Genomic DNA, 24339 nt, shown 5'->3' on the forward strand with positions numbered 1-24339 from the left:
ATGAGGGACAAGCAGTAGAAAATGGTTTATTAATCTACTTGTTCGTTTATATGGTAATTTTCTGTTTTAACATGTTCTATCTACACTTCTGTTCAAATGTAATAATCACTTATTCTTCTGTTGTTTGGATAATCTACATTAGTTTTGGATGATACTACACATTTTGGTATCAATTCAATACCAAGTAGTTACAAGATCATACATTGGTCATAATTTAAAGTTCTTCTGTATCAAGGGACATATTTCATGACTTTATAAAGAATAAAAAAATGACAAAAGATTGTGTGATGACAAAATATATTGATGTAATCATTGTAGTATTGACTAGATACAGCTCTTGTACTTGGTATCGTGACAGTCGATGTATGTATGGATCCACCCATGGCATTTGTTTACATTAAGGAGCGCTAGCTTGCTGTTTGTGCTGAGCTATTGTATCGTCGTACGGTGTATAGTGAAGCATGTTAAGCTATTCCATGTCCTGCAGGAATGATACTTGTAAGAAACGTAGTTTATTTGTCGCCAGGGAGGCGAGGATTAGTGATTTAGAAGTAGCTAAAACCCTGCCGACTGCAGATGGACGTTACCCGCTAGCCATGTTTTAAAACACCTCTTGTAGAGCGGCGCTTCAGTGTTTACAGCTTCACATTTATTGTTTGTTTTTAAACCAAAATGCATCCATTCTGTCTCCACACTGTATCTGCTTGTAAGCACTCTGGACGTGTGCGTTTCCGAGCATGCGCCTCTGCTCCAAAAACCAGCAATGTCACGACGTGACAACGGTGCGGCATATTGTATATAAAAAAAAAAGGACCGTCATTTTTCAGAGGCAGTATAGTACCGTTTTTAATTTATTAGTACCGCGGTACTTTATTAGTACCGGTATACCGTACAACCCAATGGGGGACCCAGTTTTTGGTGATACAAGCTGTCCCTTGGCTAATTGTTATGCTTTATGTCATGGGTCCTCAACCCCAACCTTAGGCATTATTTTCACAGACCGGCCTTCCACGTGTGCAGATAAATAAAGCTAAAATAAGTGCATGAAAAATACAACTCAACATAACGCTGAATTAGTGGAAGCCCTGGGCTTGTTTGTTTGTGATGAGATAGTCCCCGGCAGAATGATGGTATACACTATATACCAATAACCAGTCGGGGACTGTGGTTGGAAATTAGCCTTTGGCTACAACATGCCACATTTACATTTTATACAGTACAGGCCAAAAGTTTGGACACACCTTCTCATTTCAATGCGTTTTCTTTATTTTTTATGACTATTTACATTGTAGATTGTCACTGAAGACATCAAAACTATGACACCTGTGAAGTGAAAACCATTTCGGCTCATCGAGAGAATGCCAAGAGTGTGCAAAGCAGTAATCAGAGCAAAGGGTGGCTATTTTGAAGAAAATAGAATATAAAAAATGTCAGTTATTTCACCTTTTTTTGTTAAATACATAACTCCACATGTGTTCGTTCATAGTTTTGATGCCTTCAGTGACAATCTACAATGTAAATAGTCATGAAAATAAAGAAAACCCATTGAATGAAAAGGTGTGTCCAAACTTTTGGCCTGTACTGCATGTCTATGGAAGTTCTCATTCATCCAGGTCATTGTATTCTCAGGACATTCAAATAATCGCTCATAGACTTAGATTGGTCAGATCTAGTCTTAGACTTAGGTTGGTCAGATCTTGCAGTGTTTCCCATAAACTGCCAAGATACCTGTGGAGGTGGGGGCGTGGCTATGGGCGTGGTCACCATGATATCATCTAGTAATTTGCATAATTTACTACAATATGATTTTCTCTAAAAAGGCTCAAAAAATGTATACTTACTAATTAATAATAACAGTTTTGTTTTAAACATCCATCCATCCATCCATCCATCCATTTTACAATATAATTACAACACTTTATGTACATATTTATATACAGATTTGAACAATAAGTTATTCACTGAAATATATTTATTAATTGTGGTTCTTACAAAAAATATATCTTATAAAATATAAAAGCTAAAATGTCTCTTAAAGCTCTGCCCCTTTAATTAGTGCATACTAAATAATTTAACTTTAGCCTACTACTACAACCATATTATTTACCAGCAACATAAAGTGAAACAGAGGCAGAGGTGTCTTGCCACAGTCAGTAACAAATAAACAGAAAACAGTAGTGGTCAAATACAAATAAGGCAACAAGAGAAGTATCCTACACTTCTCTTTTGTAAAGTAAATTTGAACAGCCTATATGGGCATCTACATAGACTATATGATTTGCCTGAGAAGCTGTGTGGGAAACACTGTCTTGTCTGGCGGCTGTGGCCAAAAAACCCAAATATTTATACTCCAACACCAGAAGAGTGTGCCTGGCAAGTGAGGAAAACATGTGTTCATTAATGTGCATTGTACCATGTAACAAAGATATAACAATTTGCGACTTTCTATTAGGAGTTTTACTATATACTGTGTCTACGAACAAGCTTATTGGTGTGTCTAGTGAGACAGGGAAAGTTAAATATGAGAAAATGCGATTGTTTATAAATTATTTAATGTTTCTGTTCGACCTGGTAGCAAAAGTGTCACGGACCAGTGGTTGGGAACCTCTGCTTTTAAGTTACAAGCAAAAATTTTGATTATGAGCCTCCTCACTCCTAGTTGGTTTAGCGAATGGTTCAAGGTTCAAGGTTTCTTTATTGGTACCCGGAGGTAAAACGGTTGCAGAGACAGTAATTAATTCCGCGTCAAGGCAGAATGAGACACGTACACAAAAACAAAAAAATTACCACAAACAATATTTAGTACAAGCACACTCTAGGGCAGCAAAATATATCTGCTATTGAATCAATGTAAGTATTCTGATCAAGTGCTATGATACAATAAATAAAATAAAATCCCCATGTGCTAGCCTTGTTAAAAAGTGCGATGGCAGCAGGTACAAAAGTGTTCTTATAGCGTTTGGTCATGCAACTAGCAACAATGAACCGCCGACCTGAGCGAAGGAGCTGGAATTCACTGCATAAGGGATGGGTACAGTTATGAATAATAGAGCTTGCCTTGTGCTGCAGCTGTGAGGCAACAATGGCAGATTTGAGGTTACTTGCCTACTTTACAATTTTATTAGGTGCAGACATGATTTTCAAAGACAAATTACCAAACTGTGACAGTGAAAAGGAGAATATTGATATGCCACAGTGAACCCCGTAAGATCCAACCAAAACATCCGGTCTTACTTACTAGTATTAGTTAATAGCTAGATATTAACATAACTTTATTTTTGCCTAGCATGGGAAGGAATAAAGTGGTTGTGAAGGACACCGCTTAGAAGAAATGGATGATTTTCATTAAATTAAAAAGAGAAAGAATCAAAAACATGACTGCTGGAGCGTAGCACTGCTCGTCTGCACCGGACCGAGTCTAATGCCAGCCAAGGACGTTAAAATAATAGCTAAACAGCAAACATTTATCAGTGAAAAGATGGAGAAGCTGTTGATGGTGTACTTGACAGAGAAGCATCTCGAAGGAGATACCATAGAAGTCCACTCTTCCAGGTAAATGCTGTACATTAGTATTACAAAACCCAAAACCAGTGAATTTGGTTGTGTAATTCATAAATAAAAACAGAATACAATGATTTGCAAATCATTGTAAATAATCATTAACTTATAATTCAATGGCAGCAGCACATTGCAAAAAAGTTGGCACAGGGGCATGTTCACCACTGTGTTACATGGCCTTTCCTTTTAACAACACTCAGTAAACGTTTGGGAACTGAGGAGACACATTTTTGAAGCTTCTCAGGTGGAATTCTTTCCCATTCTTGCTTGATGTACAGCTTAAGTTGTTCAACAGTCCGGGGGTCTCCGTTGTGGTATTTTAGGCTTCATAATGCGCCACACATTTTTCAATGGGAGACAGGTCTGGACCACAGTCAGGCCAGTCTAGTACCTGCACTCTTTTACTATGAAGCCACGCTGTTGTAACACGTGGCTTGGCATTGTCTTGCTGAAATAAGCAGGGGCGTCCATGATAACGTTGCTTGGATGGCAAAACCTGTATGTACCTTTCAGCATTAATAGTTCCTTCACAGATGTGTAAGTTACCCATGCCTTGGGCACTAATACAACCCCATACCATCACAGATGCTGGATTTTAAACTTTCTGCCTATAACAATCCGGATGGTTCTTTTCCTCTTTGGTCCGGAGAACAAGACGTCCACAGTTTCCAAAAACAATTTGAAATGCGGACTATTCAGACCACAGAACACTTTTATACTTTGCATCAGTCCATCTTAGATGATCTCGGGCCCAGCGAAGCCGCCTGCGTTTTTGGGTGTTGTTGATAAATGGCTTTCGCTTTGCATAGTAGAGTTTTAACTTGCACTTACAGATGTAGCGACGAACTGTAGTTACTGACAGTGGTTTTCTGAAGTGTTCCTGAGCCTATGTGGTGATATCCTTTACACACTGATGTCGCTTTTTGATGCAGTACCGTCTGAGGGATCGAAGGTCACGGGCATTCAATGTTGGTTTTCAGCCTTTCTGCTTACGTGCAGTGATTTCTCCAGATTTTCTGAACCTGTTGATGATATTACGGACTGTAGATGGTAAAATCCCTAAATTCCTTGCAATAGCTGGTTGAGAAATATTGTTCTAAAACAATTTGCTCAGGCATTTGTTTACAAAGTGGTGACCCTCGCTCCATCCTTGTTTGTGAATGACTGAGCATTTCATGGAAGCTGCTTTTATACCCAATCATGGCACCCACCTGTTCCCAATTAACCTGTTCACCTGTGGGATGTTCCAAATAAGTGTTTGATGACCATTCCTCAACTTTCCCAGTCTTTTTTACCACTTGTGCCAGCTTTTTTGAAACATGTTGCAAGCATTAATTTCCAAATGAGCTAATATTTGCAAAAAATAGTTTTCCAGCTCAAACGTTATGTATCTTGTCTTTGCAGTCTATTCAATTGAATATAGGTTGAAAAGGATTTGTAAATCATTGTATTCTCTTTTTACTTACCATTTACACAATGTGCCAACTTCACTGGTTTTGGGTTTTTTACATTACTTAAATCTACTGTAGTTGTTTGTATTACATTATATTGTATTGTTTTTTTATACAATGTTTCGCACCTAAAAGTTTGTTTTTCTTTTAAAAAGGCATGTTACATGTTAAATGGTGCTGTTTGGGCAAAGGGGTTGGGTTAAGGACATATTTAACAGATTTAAATTCAGTTCCATGGGCGACTGTTTCACATTTCAGGTTTTTCAAGGTACGAGCTTCATGATAGAATCAATTAATCTTGTATCCATATCATAAAAATATTTCCGTACACCCCATTTTTCGCATTTTAACACATTTTAGTGTACAGCCAAGAATTGCCTACGTATTATTCTGTGGAATGGTGCTCGAACAAAGGATAACACGCGTTCTCCCTTCCGTTCATTGCCGTCTTCGCTAACCAGTCTTCAATAAAAGGTAAAAACGGTGTTTGTCCATTTAATTCGTCATTTTTATGTATTTCACATTATATGCATGTAAAATTATTATTATCAATATCATCACCTACAAAATGTGTTTTGTGTTCATATTTGTGGGTGTCTGGAACAGATTAATTGGATTTACATTATTTTTAATGGCAAAAACAAAGCTTTTGTTTTAGTCCGATTCCTTTCCACATGACCTTTGGGAAGAAATGGCCAAAGAAAAGAGAAGTAATGAAGAAAATAATCTAAGAAGAGAAAGACCGTAAAAGACACGTGGCTTGTTATCTTTTAGTGTTTCCTGCTCTGAATGAGCAAGAGCACTGAGCAGCCTAATAAGCACAGCTGGCCTTTAAGCTACCAACATTGTTCAGACGTCTGCTGCAAGGGGAGCCACGCAGCAATTTAACTGGCATCTCATTAGGACATATTTGATATATGGACGCCGTTTGCTTCGATCCAAGCAAAACGCTTTCCTTCATCTTCAATGTTAGCAAAGCGGGACTGGCAAACATCTCCACGCCAAAGGTGATTGGGTCCTGCAGGAGGTCGTTTGACTGAAAAAAACATTCATCAGCGTCGGAAGAAGCCACCATGCAGCCTGAGTCAGCACATTCAGAGAGAGGAGTCGTAAAGGGCTGAACTGTATTGGTGTTTTTATAGAGGGTCTGAGTGAGAGGAGCTTCTAAAAAGTCAGACACCTGGAGACTTGCCCTCGGGGGCCGGGGGTAATTGGAGGGAAGGGGTCATCTAGCTTCCGTTCTCCGGCTGGGACTGCGTAGGCAGGACGCCCATTACTGTGTCAGCTGGGGCGGCGTGGCTCAGTTGGTAGAGCAGCAACTTGAGGGTTCCAGGCTCCCACCATCCTAGTCACTGCCGTTGTGTCCTCGGGCAAAATACTTTAATTCACTTCACACTTCACTATGTAAATAGTCTGGAGTCATAGCGTGGCAACATACTATGACATCATTGGACGACGTTAGAGCACGACATAGTATGACAGAATTAGACCACAACATGACATCATAGTATGACATGCGTAACACCATAGCATGACATCATAGTGTGACATAGAATTATATGGTATGTGACATAGCATGACATCATACTGTAGTGTTACATCACAGCAGGTATGACATCATTGGATTGCATCATAGTGTGACATGGGATTACATCATGTGTCACATAGAATTATCATACCTGACATGACCTGCCATACGTGACAGTATGACATAGCATCATAGTGTCACGTAAAGTTGCATCATATGTGACATCATAGCATGGCCTCATAGTGTCACATTGAATTGTGTCATATGTGACATCAGCATGACATCATAGTCTGACAGTAACATCATAGTGTCACATAGAATTATCATACCTGACATGACCTGCCATACGTGACAGTATGACATAGCATCATAGTGTCACAAAGTTGCATCATATGTGACATCATAGCATGGCATCATAGTGTCACATTGAATAGCATCATACGTGACATCAGCATGACATCATAGTCTGATAGAGTGACATCATAGTGTCACATAGAATTATCATACCTGACATGACCTGCCATACGTGACAGTATGACATAGCATCATAGTGTCACAAAGTTGCATCATATGTGACATCATAGCATGGCATCATAGTGTCACATTGAATAGCATCATACGTGACATCAGCATGACATCATAGTCTGATAGAGTGACATCATAGTGTCACAGAATTACATATGTGACATAGTGTGACATTGCGTATCATGGGATTACATCATGTGTAACAGAATGACATCATACCTGACATCATAGTGGGACATCATAGTCTGGCAATTTTATGTCATACGTGACAGTGTGACATAGCATGGCATCATAGTGTCATATAAACTTACATCATTTGTGACATCATAGCATGGCATCATCGTGTCACATAAAATTGCATCATACGTGACATCAGCATGACATTATAGTCTGACAGATTTACATCAGACATGAAATCCTAGCATGACTTCATAGTGTCACATAGAACAGCATCATACCTGACATCAGTGTGGCAATATTACATCATACGTGACAGTGTGACATCATAGCATGGCATCATAGTGTCACAGAATTGTGCCATACATGACATCATAGTGTGAGAGAGTGACAAAATGGTGCCACATAGAATTGCGTCATACATGACATCATAATGTGACATCATAGTGTGACAAAGTCTGTCACCCCTCAACATAGCACCCATGAGGTGGTGTACCACTCAGTGGTACTGGAGGGTATATTACATCATACGTGACAGTGTGACATCATAGCATGGCATCATAGTGTCACAGAATTGTGCCATACATGACATCATAGTGTGAGAGAGTGACATAATAGTGTCACATAGAATTACATCATAGGTAACATCATAATGTGACATCATAGTGTGACAAAGTCTGTCACCCCTCAACATAGCACCCATGAGGTGGTGTACCACTCAGTGGTACTGGAGGGTACCAAAAAGTGTCAAAGCATGGAAGAGCGATGTTGGTACCCTTCAGGCACGTTGACAATGAAAGACAAGGTGATTTTGGAAGACGACAGGAGAAAGCTTGTTGCAAAAGTCAGTAGGTGACTCAACTCGCTTGAAACAATCAATATATTCATCTGATCGTCTTCATCCATGATTCATCACTTGGCAAAATGAGCAATGGGAATTCCCCCGAGAAAGTAGCCGCAGACACCAACGCAAAGCACCCTCCCCATCAGCGCACATGAACAGCAGCGTGGTGGGAACCCACACACACTCCAGTTTGCTTTTGCTGGCACGGCCTCACGCCCGACGCGGCTTCAAGCGTCCAGACGGGCTGAACCGAACGCCGCCTAAATAAGAAGGGAAGGGTGTGAAAATGACACCACGGAATGCACAGAAGCAACTTTAACAGCCTCCTGAGCGCTGTTTGGAAAAGGACCAGTTTGGAGACGTCCAACTGCAAGTGAGGACAGAAGGCTGCGAGATGCTTTCCAAAGCCGCGCCACGGCGTGACTCTTCATATATTATTCTTGCACGACACTCAATGACTGTACTGCATTACTATCTCCTGCTCTCTTACAATAGCCTTTACTACAAATGTCTCCTGTTCAACATTGCTGTGACCACTTTATACTCTCTACTCACAAAGTCCTCCACTGTATATACTCTACACCAGTGGTTCTTAACCTGGGTTCGATCGAACCCTAGGGGTTCGGTGAGTCGGCCTCAGGGGCCTCCGCCACGGAGGTAAAGACACATCCGACTTATCGTGTAAATAAAAACTTCTCCCTATCGGCGTATTATGGATACCCCCAAACAATGTTCCCTCTAATTTTCCATCTGATTTGCAAGTTTTTTGATTGATTGATTGAAACTTTTACTAGTAGATTGCAAAGGAAGTGAATACATTATATGAAACAGTACAGTTTACACAGTACAGTACATATTACGTACAATTGACCACTAAATGGTAACACCCGAATACGTTTTTCAACTTGTTTAAGTCGGGGTCCACGTTAATCAATTCATGGTAATGTGTGTAAGGTGTGTAATTTAATGTGAGTTCATGCACTGTGTTGGTTTTGTTCTTTGAACAAGGTGATGTTCATGCACGGTTCATTTTGTGCACCAGTAAAAAAACATGTGACTTTTTCTTGAATTGGAAAAAAACACAAAACTTTTTTTTTTTCACTAAAGAAGAGTTCGGTGAATGCACATATGAAACTGGTGGGGTTCGGTACCTCCAACAAGGTTAAGAACCACTGCTCTACACCAACCCTACTCGTCTAGCGGCCCGCGGGCCAAAACTGGCCCGCCAACGCTTTTCATTTGGCCTGCCGAACATCACCCAAAAAGGCTTGATGAGACTATTAAAACGAGGGTTGATCATGTATGCAATACTCCCGCCACCCCACATGGGGCAACAGCGAGGCATATGTGTGATTGTAAATAATGCATACTTGCCAACCTTGAGACCTCCGATATCGGGAGGTGGGGGGTGGCGGGTGGGGCGTGGTTAAGAGGGGAATATATTTAAGCTAGAATTCACCAACTCAAATAATTAATATATATATATATATATATATATATATATATATATATATATATATATATATATATATATATATATATATATATATATATATATATATATATATATATATATATATATATATATATATATATATATATATATATGAAATACTTGACTTTCAGTGAATTCTAGCTATATATATATATATATATATATATATATATATATATATATATATATATATATATATATATATATATGTATGTGTGGGAAAAAAATCACAAGACTATTTCATCTCTACAGGCCTGTTTCATGAGGGATTTCCTCAATCCTCAGGAGATCAGTGTGTAGACAGAAAAGGGAGAACGGACGCATTTTGGCTTAAAAACTAATGATAAAGGTGAAGTTAAAACACTGAAACACCCTCAGGAAGAGGTGCTTTAAGACATGGCTAGCTAGCTAGCCGCTAAAGTCCAGCCGCTGTCAGCAGTGTTTTAGCTACTTCTAAATCACTAATCCTCGCCTCCATGGCATGCTTCACTACACACCGTAGCTCACCAGCGTCACAATGTAAACAAACACCATGGGTGGATCTACACCTGACATCTACTGTAATGATACCAAGTACAAGAGCGTATCTAGTGGATACATCAATATTTTTTGGCATCACATCTTCTTTAGTTTAAAAAAAAAATTATATATTGTTTATAAACTCAGGAAATATGTCCCTGGACACATGAGGACTTTGAATGTGACCAATGTATGATCCTGTAACGACTTGGTATTGGATTGATACCAAAATTTGTGGTATCAATCAAAACTAATGTAAAGTATCAAACAACAGAAGAATAAGTGATTATTACATTTTAACAGAAGTGTATATAGAACATGTTAAAAGAAAAAGTAAGCAGATATTAACAGTAAATGAACAAGTAGATTAATATTACAGTTTCTACCACTTGTCTTTAATAATGTTGACAAAATAATTGAAGGGAAAATGACACAATATGTTACTGCATATGTCAGCAGACTAATTAGGAGCCGTTGTTTGCTTACTTACTAAAAGACAAGTTGTCTTGTATGTTCACTATTTTATTTAAGGACAAACTTGCAATAAGAAACATATGTTTAATGTACCCTAAGATTGTTTGTTAAAATAAAGCCAATAATGCAATTTTTTGTGGTCCCCTTTATTTAGAAAAGTATCGAAAAGTACCAAAATCATTTTAGTACCGGTACCAAAATATTGGTATCAGGACAACACTAGTAAGTAGATGTGTAAAATACACAATGGACATTATGCTTTTATTATGGTTTTTTTATGTTTATATTTTTAGTCTTACAAACCTAAATGAAAAAAGAAGTGTGAAGAAATAAAACTAAAGAAGGAAATACGTTTAAAAGAAGGAACATTAATCCAACAAAAACTGGAGCTTGTTTTTCTTCATACTGTTAACTAGCAGCACACGCTGGAAACGAGTAACGAGGGCAGAATAATGATTTTATTGACAGTGCAGTGTGAAAGCCGGTGTGTTGACTTTGTAATTAAGTAAACACTGTATCAAAGAAATATAGGCACATTCTGACGAAACATACACATTTTAAGGTCCGGCCCCTGAGCCCTTGGGCTCTTGAAGAATAGCCCTTCTCTGGACTATATGCAGTCCTACCAGGATTTTGCGGGCTTCTTTGTTGCAGCCTAAAGTGCCTGTATTTGCGGCGATTTTAGGAAGTTACGGCAAAAGTTTTACTACAATAATATTGAATCAACTGATTTTATGAATTAGCTGTACATTTTTAGCTGTGCTGTTAACTTATAAAAGCACAATATTGCAAAATAAATGGAAAAAAAACATACTGTATTGATGTTTTACTTTATTTTATGCCACGCATACTTAAAAGATGGCACGAGATGGCAGTAGAAGCACATACTCAGAGCTCATTGTCAAATCACTGTACTGTTACAAGTCATTATAACTAATGGTAATAACGATTCATTATAATTACAGAAACCACCAAAGACTTCCTTCGATGGTGTACTTTACTGCAACTTGTGGTGCTGTCATCCACAAACATTCTACGTGTACGTTTCACCCTTGAAAAGTGTTTGTCCATCTTAAACATTAATTTATGTTCCAACACACAGGTTAAGATCATGAACTGTTGAGAGCAATCTACAGCGCAAATTTTTGTTTTGTTGGTAAAAGAGACATTACAGGTTTGGAATTTTAGACAGGAACAGGAAGTAGGTCTGAGCTACGCGGGAGGGAAAGAGTTGTGCTGTTTGCACAAAAAAAGAGTTGCTATATTGACGTAAGTTTTGATTACACCAGGGGTGTTCAAACTACGGCCTGCCGAAGTCTTCAATTTGGCTCACGGAACGTCATGAGTTAAATAGGGAATCTAGCAAGCAGGAAGATTATGTTCACCTTAAAAGACTGCCTTTAATGCTGCTACTTTGTCACCATCATGTGGACAATGCAACATTTTCAGGTCATTGACCTTTAATTATGCTCTAAATGTAGTAATGCGCAGCATTTTACTTATATGACCCAATGTAAACAACCTTCCCTAATCATGGTGCAAAAAAATAATAATCCAACCGACACAAAATGGCAATAAACATGGTAACACATAACAACCTGCACACTGGACTTTGTGGATATTATCAATGAAAAATGTCCATGCAAGAAAAAAAAATTAAAAATTACACTCATTTAAATCCATCACAAAGCAAGATGGGAAATATATGAAACACTCCCCACACTCTCCATATTTGGTGCATTTTAGCTGCTTGGGCAAATTTTTACAGCCTCCAAGTCAAAAAGTTTGGACAGCCCTGGATTAGACAGTCGACGTGCACACTTGAGCGCTACACAATTAAATTTGATTGGCAAAAATTATGCTAATTATCCATTTGCATCCCCAGGAAATAAAATGTTTAAATGCACAATAAAATAAAGGTAATATAAATGTTCTTATTAGGCAAAGTGCCCTGCATATTGAATAGATTGCATATTTACCAAATAAAGTGTCGAAGATTCCTTCGTAAAACTAGACATTACCATGAAATATAATAATTTAAATGCTTCAGGAATGTTACATTTTATATTCATTCACTAAAACAAAAACGCTGTACCTTGGTTTTACTCTGTCCTGTTACCCAGAGATATTATGCCACCTGAAAAATGCGGAATATGGCAGAAGTCACACACTGGAAGTTGCATCATTTAGGTCTTCTGCAGGTCTCTAGGCCTCTCTTTATACAAACACAAATATACAGTGTATATGTGTGTTTGTGTGTGTGTGGACCTTTACAGCTGATGATCAAAGCACCCCCCCGTAGCCCCCAACAAGATTAAAAGCTGCAGGGAAAACTTAACGAGGCGTCTGGACCTGGGAGGCCACAGTCATTATGACCACGCATAGGCGCTCATGTCTGCCTCACATCATGCTTGTGATTGGCGGAACAATTGTGATGAATGTTTAGTGTGCCTCTTGTTACTGTGCCGTGGACTTGACGATCCGTTGATGCACTGGACAGGTTTTGGTGTGGACCCGGGAGGTTTTAAAGGGGAACTACACTTTAAAAAAAATAAATGTTCGCCTATCGTTCACAATCAGTATGAGAGACAAGAACACACATGTCTTTCTGTTCAGGACTGTAATGATGATTAAAAAAAACGCTTGCAAAATGCAGCTAACAGGAGTCACCACTGTAGCCTTCAAAGCCCTCTAAAACTATTTCAAAACCCTCAATCAATGTTTCATATACACACTGCAAGTACAGTATATATAAAATGTGATGACAGACACATTCATAAAAATACGTAATATGTTCAATATTTACCATACTTTGGTCATTTTTTGCATTACCGGAACTTATTTCCTTATTTCCGTTTCCGGCATCCGGCAACAAATGTGTGTTCTACTTCCGGAAAACAAACGCGAGTATGTTCTAATCATGGCAGACTTGGTAACAGACAACTAAGATGCCTATTTTTGGACAAATGAGGATTCACAACCTTATCTTTTTGAAGCTGAATATACGGAGGATGAACTGCTGGTTGTAGAAGCGAGCACGAAGGGAGGGTGAAACGTGAAGCCGAGAGAGTCAACACCGACCTGACTTGACGCTGCAAATGTGGAACTTGGAGCAGTGGCGTACGGTGCGCCAATTTTTATCGCAAATGCGCCTAAAAATAGAGCGTGCGACTTTTTTTTAAAAACTGTCGCACATGTGCGAAAAGGAATTTCAACCCTTTCATCGCATTTTGCTCCTAAAAGAATTACAACTAGAGTACAATTTTCACCCATCTGTATAGCACGTTTGACATAAATTTACACCATAACTATTGAAAAATTGCACTGTGATTGACGCGGAAGTGTTGATCACTTTCACTGAGCTGCTTAAATGAAGTGTTCTTGGCGTTTTTAGATGCATTTTCAAAGTGATTAAGGCCATGTCCTCACGAACACAGATACTTAATAAACGCATACTTATCTCTGCGTTTAGGCCTCTTGTCCACACGCAGATGCATTCTTTTTTTACTTTAAAAGTGCAGACTTTTGCAAACGCTGGCCAAAGTGTAGAGTTCCAAAACTCTCCGCCTTGCGTAGGCGTGTACACGGCACAAACGGAGACTTGTGATGACGTCACGGTTGTGGGTTGTCATTTCCAAGCTCAACAACACTGCCTTGCTGCCTTTAAACACACTATAACATGACTTACTGCATGTTTAAACGTAAACACGCTGCTCTTTTCACTCAACATTAATAAAAAAGACTCATCAAAATGGGCTTTGCGACACTCCCGCCGGCGCAAATGACAGTCAGCTGTTTTGGATATGATCGCTGTGGAACCTCCACCTGATGGGACAACTTTGACAAGCAAGACTTTTGGCTCTGTGTCATAAGGAAGGTGCAATATTATCTTATGTTTTTAGTCCTTGTTTAACGACAAATAATGAAGTTAACTTACGTGTCTTGCTTCCATTTTTGTAGAAGGAGCTGGGCGCCACCGTGCTCGCGCGTAAAAAGCGACCAAGAAACTGTGTTTACTGATGTTAAAGACAATATACACTTCATTACATATGTACCATATCACTATATCCATAATTAAATGCTTTATAATTCCCTTAACCATGCAAAATGGTTTCCTTGGCTCGTTAGTGCGCGCTGATTTTAGAAATAATGTACCGCATTTTTCGGAGTATAAGTCGCTCCGGAGTATAAGTCGCACCGGCCGAAAATGCATAATAAAGAAGGAAAAAAACATATATAAGTCGCACTGGAGTATAAGTCGCATTTTTTGGGGGAAATTTAGTTGATAAAACCCAACAACAAGAATAGACATTTGAAAGGCAATTTAAAATAAATAAAGAATAGTGAACAACAGGCTGAATAAGTGTACGTTATATGACGCATAAATAACCAACTGAGAACGTGCCTGGTATGTTAACGTAACATATAATGGTAAGAGTAATTCAAATAACTATAACATATAGAACATGCTATACGTTTACCAAACAATCTGTCGCTCCTAATCGCTAAATCCCATGAAATCTTATACAGAATCAGAATCAGAATCAGAAATACTTTATTAATCCCCGAGGGGAAATTAAAACGTCTAGTCTCTTACGTGAATGAGCTAAATAATATTATTTGATATTTTACGGTAATGTGTTAATAATTTCACACATAAGTCGCTCCTGAGTATAAGTTGCACCCCCGGCCAAACTATGAAAAAAACTGCGACTTATAGTCCGAAAAATACGGTACATTTAATACATCACCATGTTGCTGAACATGTTATAATTCTATGAGTGTTGGGTTTCAGCAGCACAGGCATGCATTCGCTCTTTAATAATGTTCACAGGGCTCTGTGTACGTGCAGGCAGGTTTTAAAGATAATGTACGTGTCATTGTACGTCTAATGTATACAAAATAAACATAATAGGAGGTGCACTGCCACCAAGTCAGCTATTGCTGCTTTTTTCAGGCTTCTGATTGGACAAAATGTGCATAGCTGCAGGTGTATGTGTTTGTGTGTAGACATAGACACTTTTGACACTACACTTGTGTGGATGGAGATTGTTTTGAACCCAAATAGGAGTTTTTGAAACTCTCTGTGTTCGTGTGAACATGGCCTTGGAGGCAGAATGGATTGCTCCCGATTAGCAGCATTACTAGTTACCTAAAGCGAGCTGAGTTTTACAAATTAGAATGCAAAAAAAACCAAAACAACTTTTGTCTTTATGTCTCTCCTAAGAATTGTGAACGATTCCCCCAAAAGCGCAGTTCCCCTTTAAGTCAAAACAAATAGACTCACTTCAACTTGCGAGCTGTTGTCAGCGTCCTCTGTTGACATCAAACCTGGAAAGCCGTCCTCTTCCTCATCCTCCTCTTCTTCCTGGCTGGCCCTGTTGGTGTCCATGCTGCGTGCACTGTTTGGAAGCCATCTCCTCCACCGCTGAGCGTACGTCTTCATATCCACCAGCACGTCCAGGGCCTGTCCCCCTTGTCCGTGCGAGTAAGGGACGCCTGAGGAGGGAGCAAACACAGATGTAATAAAAAAGATCAATAAACTAAAGACATAAGTCAACTTAGGTTGGAGTTCAAATCCCAGCCGAGTCATACCAAAGACTATAAAAATGGGACCCATAACCTCCCTGCTTGGCACTCAGCAACACGGGTTGGAGTTGGGGGTTAAATCACCAAAATGATTCCCGGGCGCAGCGCCGCTGCTGCCCACTGCTCCCCAAGGGGATGGGTCAAATGCAGAGGACAAATTTCACCACATCTAGTGTGTGTGTGACAATCATTGGTATCTTTAATCTTTAGTGTATGTAGCTTTAACTCATTTGTTATTCTTCCTGTAGCACATCATCGCCCCTTTACACTTACGTTAATGTCTTATGAAAAGGAAACGTCTGTCTCTGTGTTTTACTCCTGGACACACAACACTTCCTCATTCTCCGCCAACACGGTGTATTCACAGACCATAAGAAAAATGAACCTCATAACACACTAGGGTTGACCCAATACCAATATTTTGGTACCGATACCGGTACCAAAATGTATTTCGATTATTTTCGATTCTTTGATACTTTTCTAAATAAAGGGGACCACAAAAATATGGCATTATTAGCTTTATCTTAACAAAAAATCTTAGGGTACATTAAACATATGTTTCTTATTGCAATATTGTCCTTAAATAAAATAGTAAACATACAAGACAACTTTTCTTTTATTAGTAAGTAGGCAAACAAAGGCTCCTAATCAGTCTGCTGACGTATGCAGTAACATATTGTGTCATTTATCATTCTATTATTTTGTCAAAATTATAAAGGACAAGCTGTAAAAATGTAGAAACGTTTGTATTATTAATCTTTATTGTTTATTTAATGTTAAATTCTGGTTATTTTCCGTTTCAACAGGTTCTATCTACACTTCTGTTAAAATGTAATAATCACTTAATCTTCTGTTGTTTGATACTTTACATTAGTTTTGGATGATACTACAAATTTAGGTATCGATCATACATTGGTCATATTCAAAGTCCTTTTTTTGCAAATAATCATTAACTTTAGAATTTGATGCCAGCAACACGTGACAAAGAAGTTGGGAAAGGTGGCAATATATACTGATAAAGTTGAGGAATGCTCATCAAACACTTATTTGGAACATCCCACAGGTGAACAGGCAAATTGGGAACAGGTGGGTGCCATGATTGGGTATAAAAGTAGATTCCATGAAATGCTCAGTCATTCACAAACAAGGACGGGGCGAGGGTCACCACTTTGTCAACAAATGCGTGAGCAAATTTTTGAACAGTTTAAGAAAAACCTTTCTCAACCAGCTATTGCAAGGAATTTAGGGATTTCACCATCTACGGTCCGTAATATCATCAAAGGGTTCAGAGAATCTGGAGAAATCACTGCACGTAAGCAGCTAAGCCCGTGACCTATGATCCCTCAGGCGGTACTGCATCAACAAGCGACATCAGTGTGTAAAGGATATTACCACATGGGCTCAGGAACACTTCAGAAACCCACTGTCAGTAACTACAGTTGGTCGCTACATCTGTAAGTGCAAGTTAAAACTCTCCTATGCAAGGTGAAAACCGTTTCTCAACAACACCCAGAAACGCCGTCGGCTTTGCTGGGCCTGAGCTCATCTAAGATGGACTGATACAAAGTGGAAAAATGTTCTGTGGTCTGACGAGTCCACATTTCAAATTGTTTTTGGAAACTGTGGACGTCGTGTCCTCCGGACCAAAGAGGAAAAGAACCATCCGGATTGTTATAGGCGAAAAGTTGAAAAGCCAGCATCTATGATGGTATGGGGGTGTATTAGTGCCCAAGACATGGGTAACTTACACATCTGTGAAGGCGCCATTAATGCTGAAAGGTACATACAGGTTTTGGAGCAACATATGTTGCCATCCAAGCAACGTTACCATGGACGCCCCTGCTTATTTCAGCAAGACAATGCCAAGCCACGTGTTACATCAACGTGGCTTCATAGTAAAAGAGTGCGGGTACTAGACTGGCCTGCCTGTAGTCCAGACCTGTCTCCCATTGAAAATGTGTGGCGCATTATGAAGCCTAAAATAGCACAACGGAGACCCCCGGACTGTTGAACAACTTAAGCTGTACATCAAGCAAGAATGGGAAATAATTCCACCAGAGAAGCTTAAAAAATGTGTCTCCTCAGTTCCCAAACGTTTACTGAGTGTTGTTAAAAGGAAAGGCCATGTAACACAGTGGTGAACATGCCCTTTCCCAACTACTTTGGCACGTGTTGCAGCCATGAAATTCTAAGTTAATTATTATTTGCAAAAAAAAAATAAAGTTTATGAGCTTGAACATCAAATATCTTGTCTTTGTAGTGCATTCAATTGAATATGGGTTGAAAAGGATTTGCAAATCATTGTATTCCGTTTATATTTACATATGGAAACGGGGTTTGTAAGTACTCCGTGAATGTGCGCTGCCGAACATGCTCCTCTGCTCGTAAACCCAGCAATGTCATGACGTGATGGTGCACCGTCATGCCCTTTGGGAACCCGTACTTGTCAAACAGAGTATAGTACCGTTTTTTATTCATTAGTACCACAATACTATACTCTACCGATATACCGTACAACCCTATAACGCACTAACATACACTTTAACACCAGCAGGTAGTTACAGTATGAAAGGATACTGTATATACAGTTTATTATTTGCGCACAATTGATGCACCAAAAATTTGGCCTCCGAAAAAAGACGTACTTGTTGCCTGGATCGGAGGCAGCTTGTCAGCGATATGGTTGTACTTTATTCTATCTGAGACTAGACAGTGATCTTCAAGATTTTAGATGACACTGGTGGCTTTTAAGGAGTGGACATAGAACGACAAAGTAAAGAGTCTTTAAACACTAGTACAGTCTACAATAACACCAGCTATAGATGCTATATTTGTTGCCAGTCGTTTTTGATAAAAAAGTGACTAAAAAGGAGTGAACATTTTTTTAGAAAAAAAAAATGTCAACAAAGAAGCAGCAACAATTGAAAAATTGAGCAAACAATATTATGTAAGACAAATATATGTTAATACTATAATTAATATTAATAACATATTTGTTTTGCATTTATGTATACCTTTTTTAGAGAAAATATTTGCATCCTAGCAAATAATGTGATGACGTCATATTGACCACACCCCTAGCCACGCCCCCACTGCCACAGGTATCTTTGCATTCTTGGGGAAACCTAAACACACAATCGCCCCTTCCCGAAGGTAACAATGTCAAAACGGCCACTTGAAACACAGACAAAGCAAATGGCATCAACTCATACACCAGCAACACATCTCATCTGCTTGTCTTGTTGTGAACGAGACCACCAATGCAAGCTCAATGTACAGACAGGACGGCAGCCATCACTTTTTTTTACATTTCAACACAGCCCCATGTCGTCTCTATTCAAAAAAATAGAACATTTAGAAGAGCAACACACTTCCAGCCTTCACAATAACAGTGCTGTGTGCAACATCTGCTGTGATTTCGTTAACAAAATAAGGCTTTCAAAAATGTTGCTTACATAAGCACTTTGCGCTTAAAGCACTTGTTGGTACATTTGTGTTACAAAATGATTGTGCTTTGACTTAAAATACTGCTTAGAAATCTCCAAAGATGCATTTCACCAATAAATGCTGGGATTTTTTCCAGGTTAACAAATGATATATAAGGGCTGCAACTAACGATTAATTTGATAATCGATTAATCTGTCGATTATTACTTCGATTCATGTAGGTATGTATATATATATATATATATTTATATATATATATTAGGGCTGCAACAACTAATCGATTAAATCGATTAAAATCGATTATAAAAATAGTTGCGAATTAATTTAGTCATCGATTCGTTGGATCTATGCTATGCGCATGCGCAGAGGCTACTTTTTTTTAATTGTATTTATATTTTTATTATTATTATTATTTTATTTTTTTAAACCTTTATTTATAAACTGCAACATTCACAAAGAGCTGAGAAACAATAATCAAAATAAGTATGGTGCCACTATGCTGTTTTTTTCCAATAAAATACTGGAAAGGATAGAAATGTAGTTTGTCTCTTTTATCCGATTATTAATCGAAGTAATAATCGACAGGTTAATCGATTATCAAATTAGTCGTTAGTTACAGCCCTAATATATATATATATATTAGGGCTGCAACTAACGATTAATTTGATAATCGATTAATCTGTCGATTATTGCTTTGATTAATCGATTAATAATCGGATAAAAGCAACAAACTACATTTCTATCCTATCCAGTATTTTATTGAAAAAAAACAGCATACTGGCACCACACTTATTTTGATTATTGTTTCTCAGCTGTTTGTAAATGTTGCAGTTTATAAATAAAGGTTTATTAAAAATAATAATAATAAAAATAAAATAAAAACCTCTGCACATGCGCGTAGCATAGATCCAACGAATCGATGACTAAATTAATCAGCAACTATTTTAATAATCGATTTTGTATATATATATGTATACATAGACAGATGGATAAATAGATATACCGGCCCCCAGACACATTTTTTTCTCTAGATTTGCCCCCCACCTCCCGAGTCAAAATAATTGCATAAGCTGGCCATGTGGCCCCTGAGCTAAAATGAGTTTGACACCCCTGTTGTAAGGGAATTAGGTATAAATTAATTATGGATACAAACAAGCACGTAAACAACATTTAATGGCATATGCAATCACGTCTTATTTGAATAAAGTGCAACTAACACTTTAGGTTTAATTAACAAGAGGAAACCTTTTATGCTCACATTTTCAACATTCAAGAAATGTTCAATAAAAGTACGGGAGCCAACATTTTAACAGTAAATTTATCTGCTACTTTTGCTGTTGTTTATCAACATAAAATAATACAATATTAATATGAAAATCAAAGTGCAACCAACATCTCTTTAGGTTGAATGAACAGTAGATTTACCTGAGAATTTAAGTGCAACCAAATCTTTTCAGATTAAATGAGTAGGGGTTTGACCTGCTACTACTCTCATTTTAATAAACAGCCAAGGTAGCTGAGAAAAGTCACAACAAATGTAAACATCACAACACACTGCATAACAACATGAAGCCACAACACAACAACTTTAAGCTAGAGCACGATTGCAAAAGCCATAACAAATACAAACCCCACAACCCGACAACATAAAGCCAACAATTACAAGCTGAAACACGACAATATAAAGACACAACGTAAGCGTTTCAGCGGCAGACCCACTTTCTGAGGCGAAAAGTTGAAAACGTAATGAACGAAGTTGGAAAAGTAAGTGAAGTGTAACCACTTTTTCAGTTATAAATCATACATTATTTTTTCACTTTTTCAGTAATACTAGGATACCATGTTCACTACACCGTTTTCAACCTTTTGCATCAGCCACACCTGGTTCGTCGGCGAAACTTGCTCCTCTGTCACTTCCATTGTGTCCTCTGTGGCCTAAAGTTGTGTTGTGGCTTTATGATATTGCCTTGTCACGTTTGCATTTGTTGTGACCTTTCTCGGCAGGTATCTCCAGTAGGGATGTCCCGATCCGATATTGATATCGGAAATCAGTCCGATATTAGCCAAAAAAGTGAGTATCGGATTTTATCGGACTGAATCTAAAAACTCCGATATAAGCGCTCCGATATAAGCTGTCCATTTACAGCTGCAGCACTTCTATAATAGGTGACTCTGGTTTGATCACACTCCAACACAGTAGGTAGCGGCAATGCCCCTTAATTAACGTTGGTGCCGGCCGCGGAAGAAGAGCGTCTCTGATCCAGCATGCACAGCCCACGTGATCACAACAATGACAACGCGTGTGTAGCGATGTCGGCTGTGTGGAAGTATTTTAACGTAAACTCGGACAAAGACGTTGCCGCCAAATGCAACATTTGTCAGGCGCTAGTGTCCCGTGGAGGAACAGAACCGGGAAGGTTCAATACAAGCAACCTCATCGCACATTTGAAAAAACACCACAAAAAAGAACATGAGGATTTTCGCGAGAGCAGCAAGGCGAAGCAACAAACCTCTGGCTCGCTTCAGCAACCCACGCTGGCCGAAAGCTTTGCAAGACGTGACAAACTACCATGGGACAGCAAAAAGGCAATGGCCATAACAGAAAAGATAGCCCAGTTTATTGTGCTGGATGACCAGCCCCTGTCGGTGGTGAGTAATGTCGGGTTTAAACGCTTAATGGAGCACCTTGAACCTCGCTACATTATTCCTAGCCGCCACAACATTGTAGACAAAATTATACCCCAGATGCACGAAGAGGTTAAAAAGTGTATTGCCGCACTGCATGCCGAAATGCTTATCTTCTTTAAAAAAAATCTCCACATTATGCTCAGACTGCAGAAAGTGGAGAAGGAGGAGGAGGAGTAGTAAGGGTAGTCAGCACTGACTGATTATTATTTGTTTTATGCTCTTGTTATTAGAGTGATATGTCTATTGTGTTTACACTACTCTTCAGTGAAGACTAAGAGTAATTACTACATTGTTTTGGGCAGTCAGTCAGTGAAACTGGAGCTGTAACAGTAACATCACTTTATCAAGCCTTTTCTAACATTCCACACAACAAAATAAGGAATAAATATATGTATGATTCGTGCCTATATCGTATCGTATTGATATCGGTATCGGCCAATACTCAAGGCTACAATATCGGTATCGTATCGGAAGTGAAAAAGTTGTATCGGGACATCCCTAATCTCCAGTTCGCCACAGGCGGGCAGACAGCTGAGTAACGTTCAACATCCTTATCAATAAAAGTGCTAAACTTCATATAAAGTCTGCTGCTCTTAAATCCAATGTTTTCGTTTTACTAGTATCAATAAAATCGCTCCATTGCCTTTTAAAATGATGTTGGATCGATACTCATCTTTCTAATGGCAAACATGCCGAGCACAGATCAATGTCGTTCCAATTTTAGGAATATAAATCGATAAATCGATTAATCTTTGCACCCCTAAGAAGACAAAATGATATAATGTATAATGCACATACAGGTATGTATACCAGCACAGACTCTTTAAACTGTGGGTGGTCTGTCTGTTTTTAACAGAGCATTTTGTCCCATCTGTCCCAGTCTAAACATTCCGGCACAGACCTCCTGTGAGCCAGACATGCAGCAGCAAATAAAACAGAATGTAAATATTACATATATTAGCCAAAAATATCACATATACAACATGACTGATGAGCACAATAGTGTCTTAGAATGGAATAATAATAGGAAGAGCGTAGCAGTGTTGATTTTGGGATTTGAAACAAAGAAGAAACAAAAAGATTGATCAGCTCTAACCAAAAAGAAGAAGTTATAGTTGCAAAGCATTATGAATTAAAAATGATGCCTTCACTGAGCCTCAGGAATCTTGGAATCTTCAAAGAGGAGGGCTTGTGTTAGCTCATCAGATCCGGCAAATTTACAATGTTTGTTTTATGTCCAATACAGTAAATCTAACCGGGGGTTCATTTCCGAGACCGCCTGCAAATAGCATAAGTATTTGAGAAGCGCGAGTAGGACGCGGGGTGTAGCTTTGACCAGTTCGCTCGGGCAGTGAGCCTTCCTCATTGCTCCCGTCTAGCAATGGTAATGACCCTTGCGCAGGTTTACCAACATAAAGTAACAGTACTTTGACTTGAGCACAATCTTTGGTTACTCTACCCACCTCTGCACATAGGGCACCGCCATCTTAAGCTATTGAGTGCATCGTGTGTGTCTGTGTGTGGTTGTGTGTGTGTGTATATATATATATATATATATATATATATATATATATATATATATATATATATATATATATATATATATATACATACAGTATATATATATATTTCTCATTCAATGTGTTTTCTCTATTTCTATGACTATTTACTATTGTAGATTCTCACTGAAGGCATCAAAACTATGAATGAACACATGTGGAGTTATGTACTTAACAAAAAAAGGTGAAATAACTGAAAACATGTTTTATATTCTAGTTTCGTCAAAAATAGCCACCCTTTGCTCCGATTACTACTTTGCACACTCTTGGCATTCTCTCGACGAGCTTCAAGCACACCTGTGAAGTGATAACCATTTCAGGCGACTACCTCTTGAAGCTCATCGAGAGAATGCCAAGAGTGTGCGAAAAAGTAATCAGCGCAAAGAGTGGCTATCTTGAAGAAACTAAAATATTAAACATGTTTTCAGTTATTTCAGCTTTTTTTGTTAAGTACATAACTCCACATGTGTTCATTCATAGTTTTGA

The 24339-nt window shown here is 38.6% G+C and overlaps 1 protein-coding gene across 5 annotated transcripts in view; it reads right to left on the reverse strand.

Annotated features, from left to right (window-relative positions):
- The window catches only part of plxdc2b (plexin domain containing 2b), a 134348-nt gene that overhangs the window by 58600 nt on the left and 51409 nt on the right, over positions 1–24339 (reverse strand). For all 5 annotated transcript variants that reach the window (XR_009821208.1, XM_062021622.1, XM_062021620.1 and 2 more), the window contains exon 2: positions 15859–16070. Coding sequence is in view for 4 of the 5 variants with exons in the window: in XM_062021622.1 (XP_061877606.1) it covers positions 15859–16070 (212 nt within the window). In the remaining variant the exon portion in view is untranslated. The remainder of the gene's footprint in view (positions 1–15858; positions 16071–24339) is intronic.

Source organism: Entelurus aequoreus, linkage group LG15, assembly GCF_033978785.1.
Source record: "Entelurus aequoreus isolate RoL-2023_Sb linkage group LG15, RoL_Eaeq_v1.1, whole genome shotgun sequence".
In the NCBI taxonomy this organism is placed as follows: domain Eukaryota; kingdom Metazoa; phylum Chordata; class Actinopteri; order Syngnathiformes; family Syngnathidae; genus Entelurus; species Entelurus aequoreus.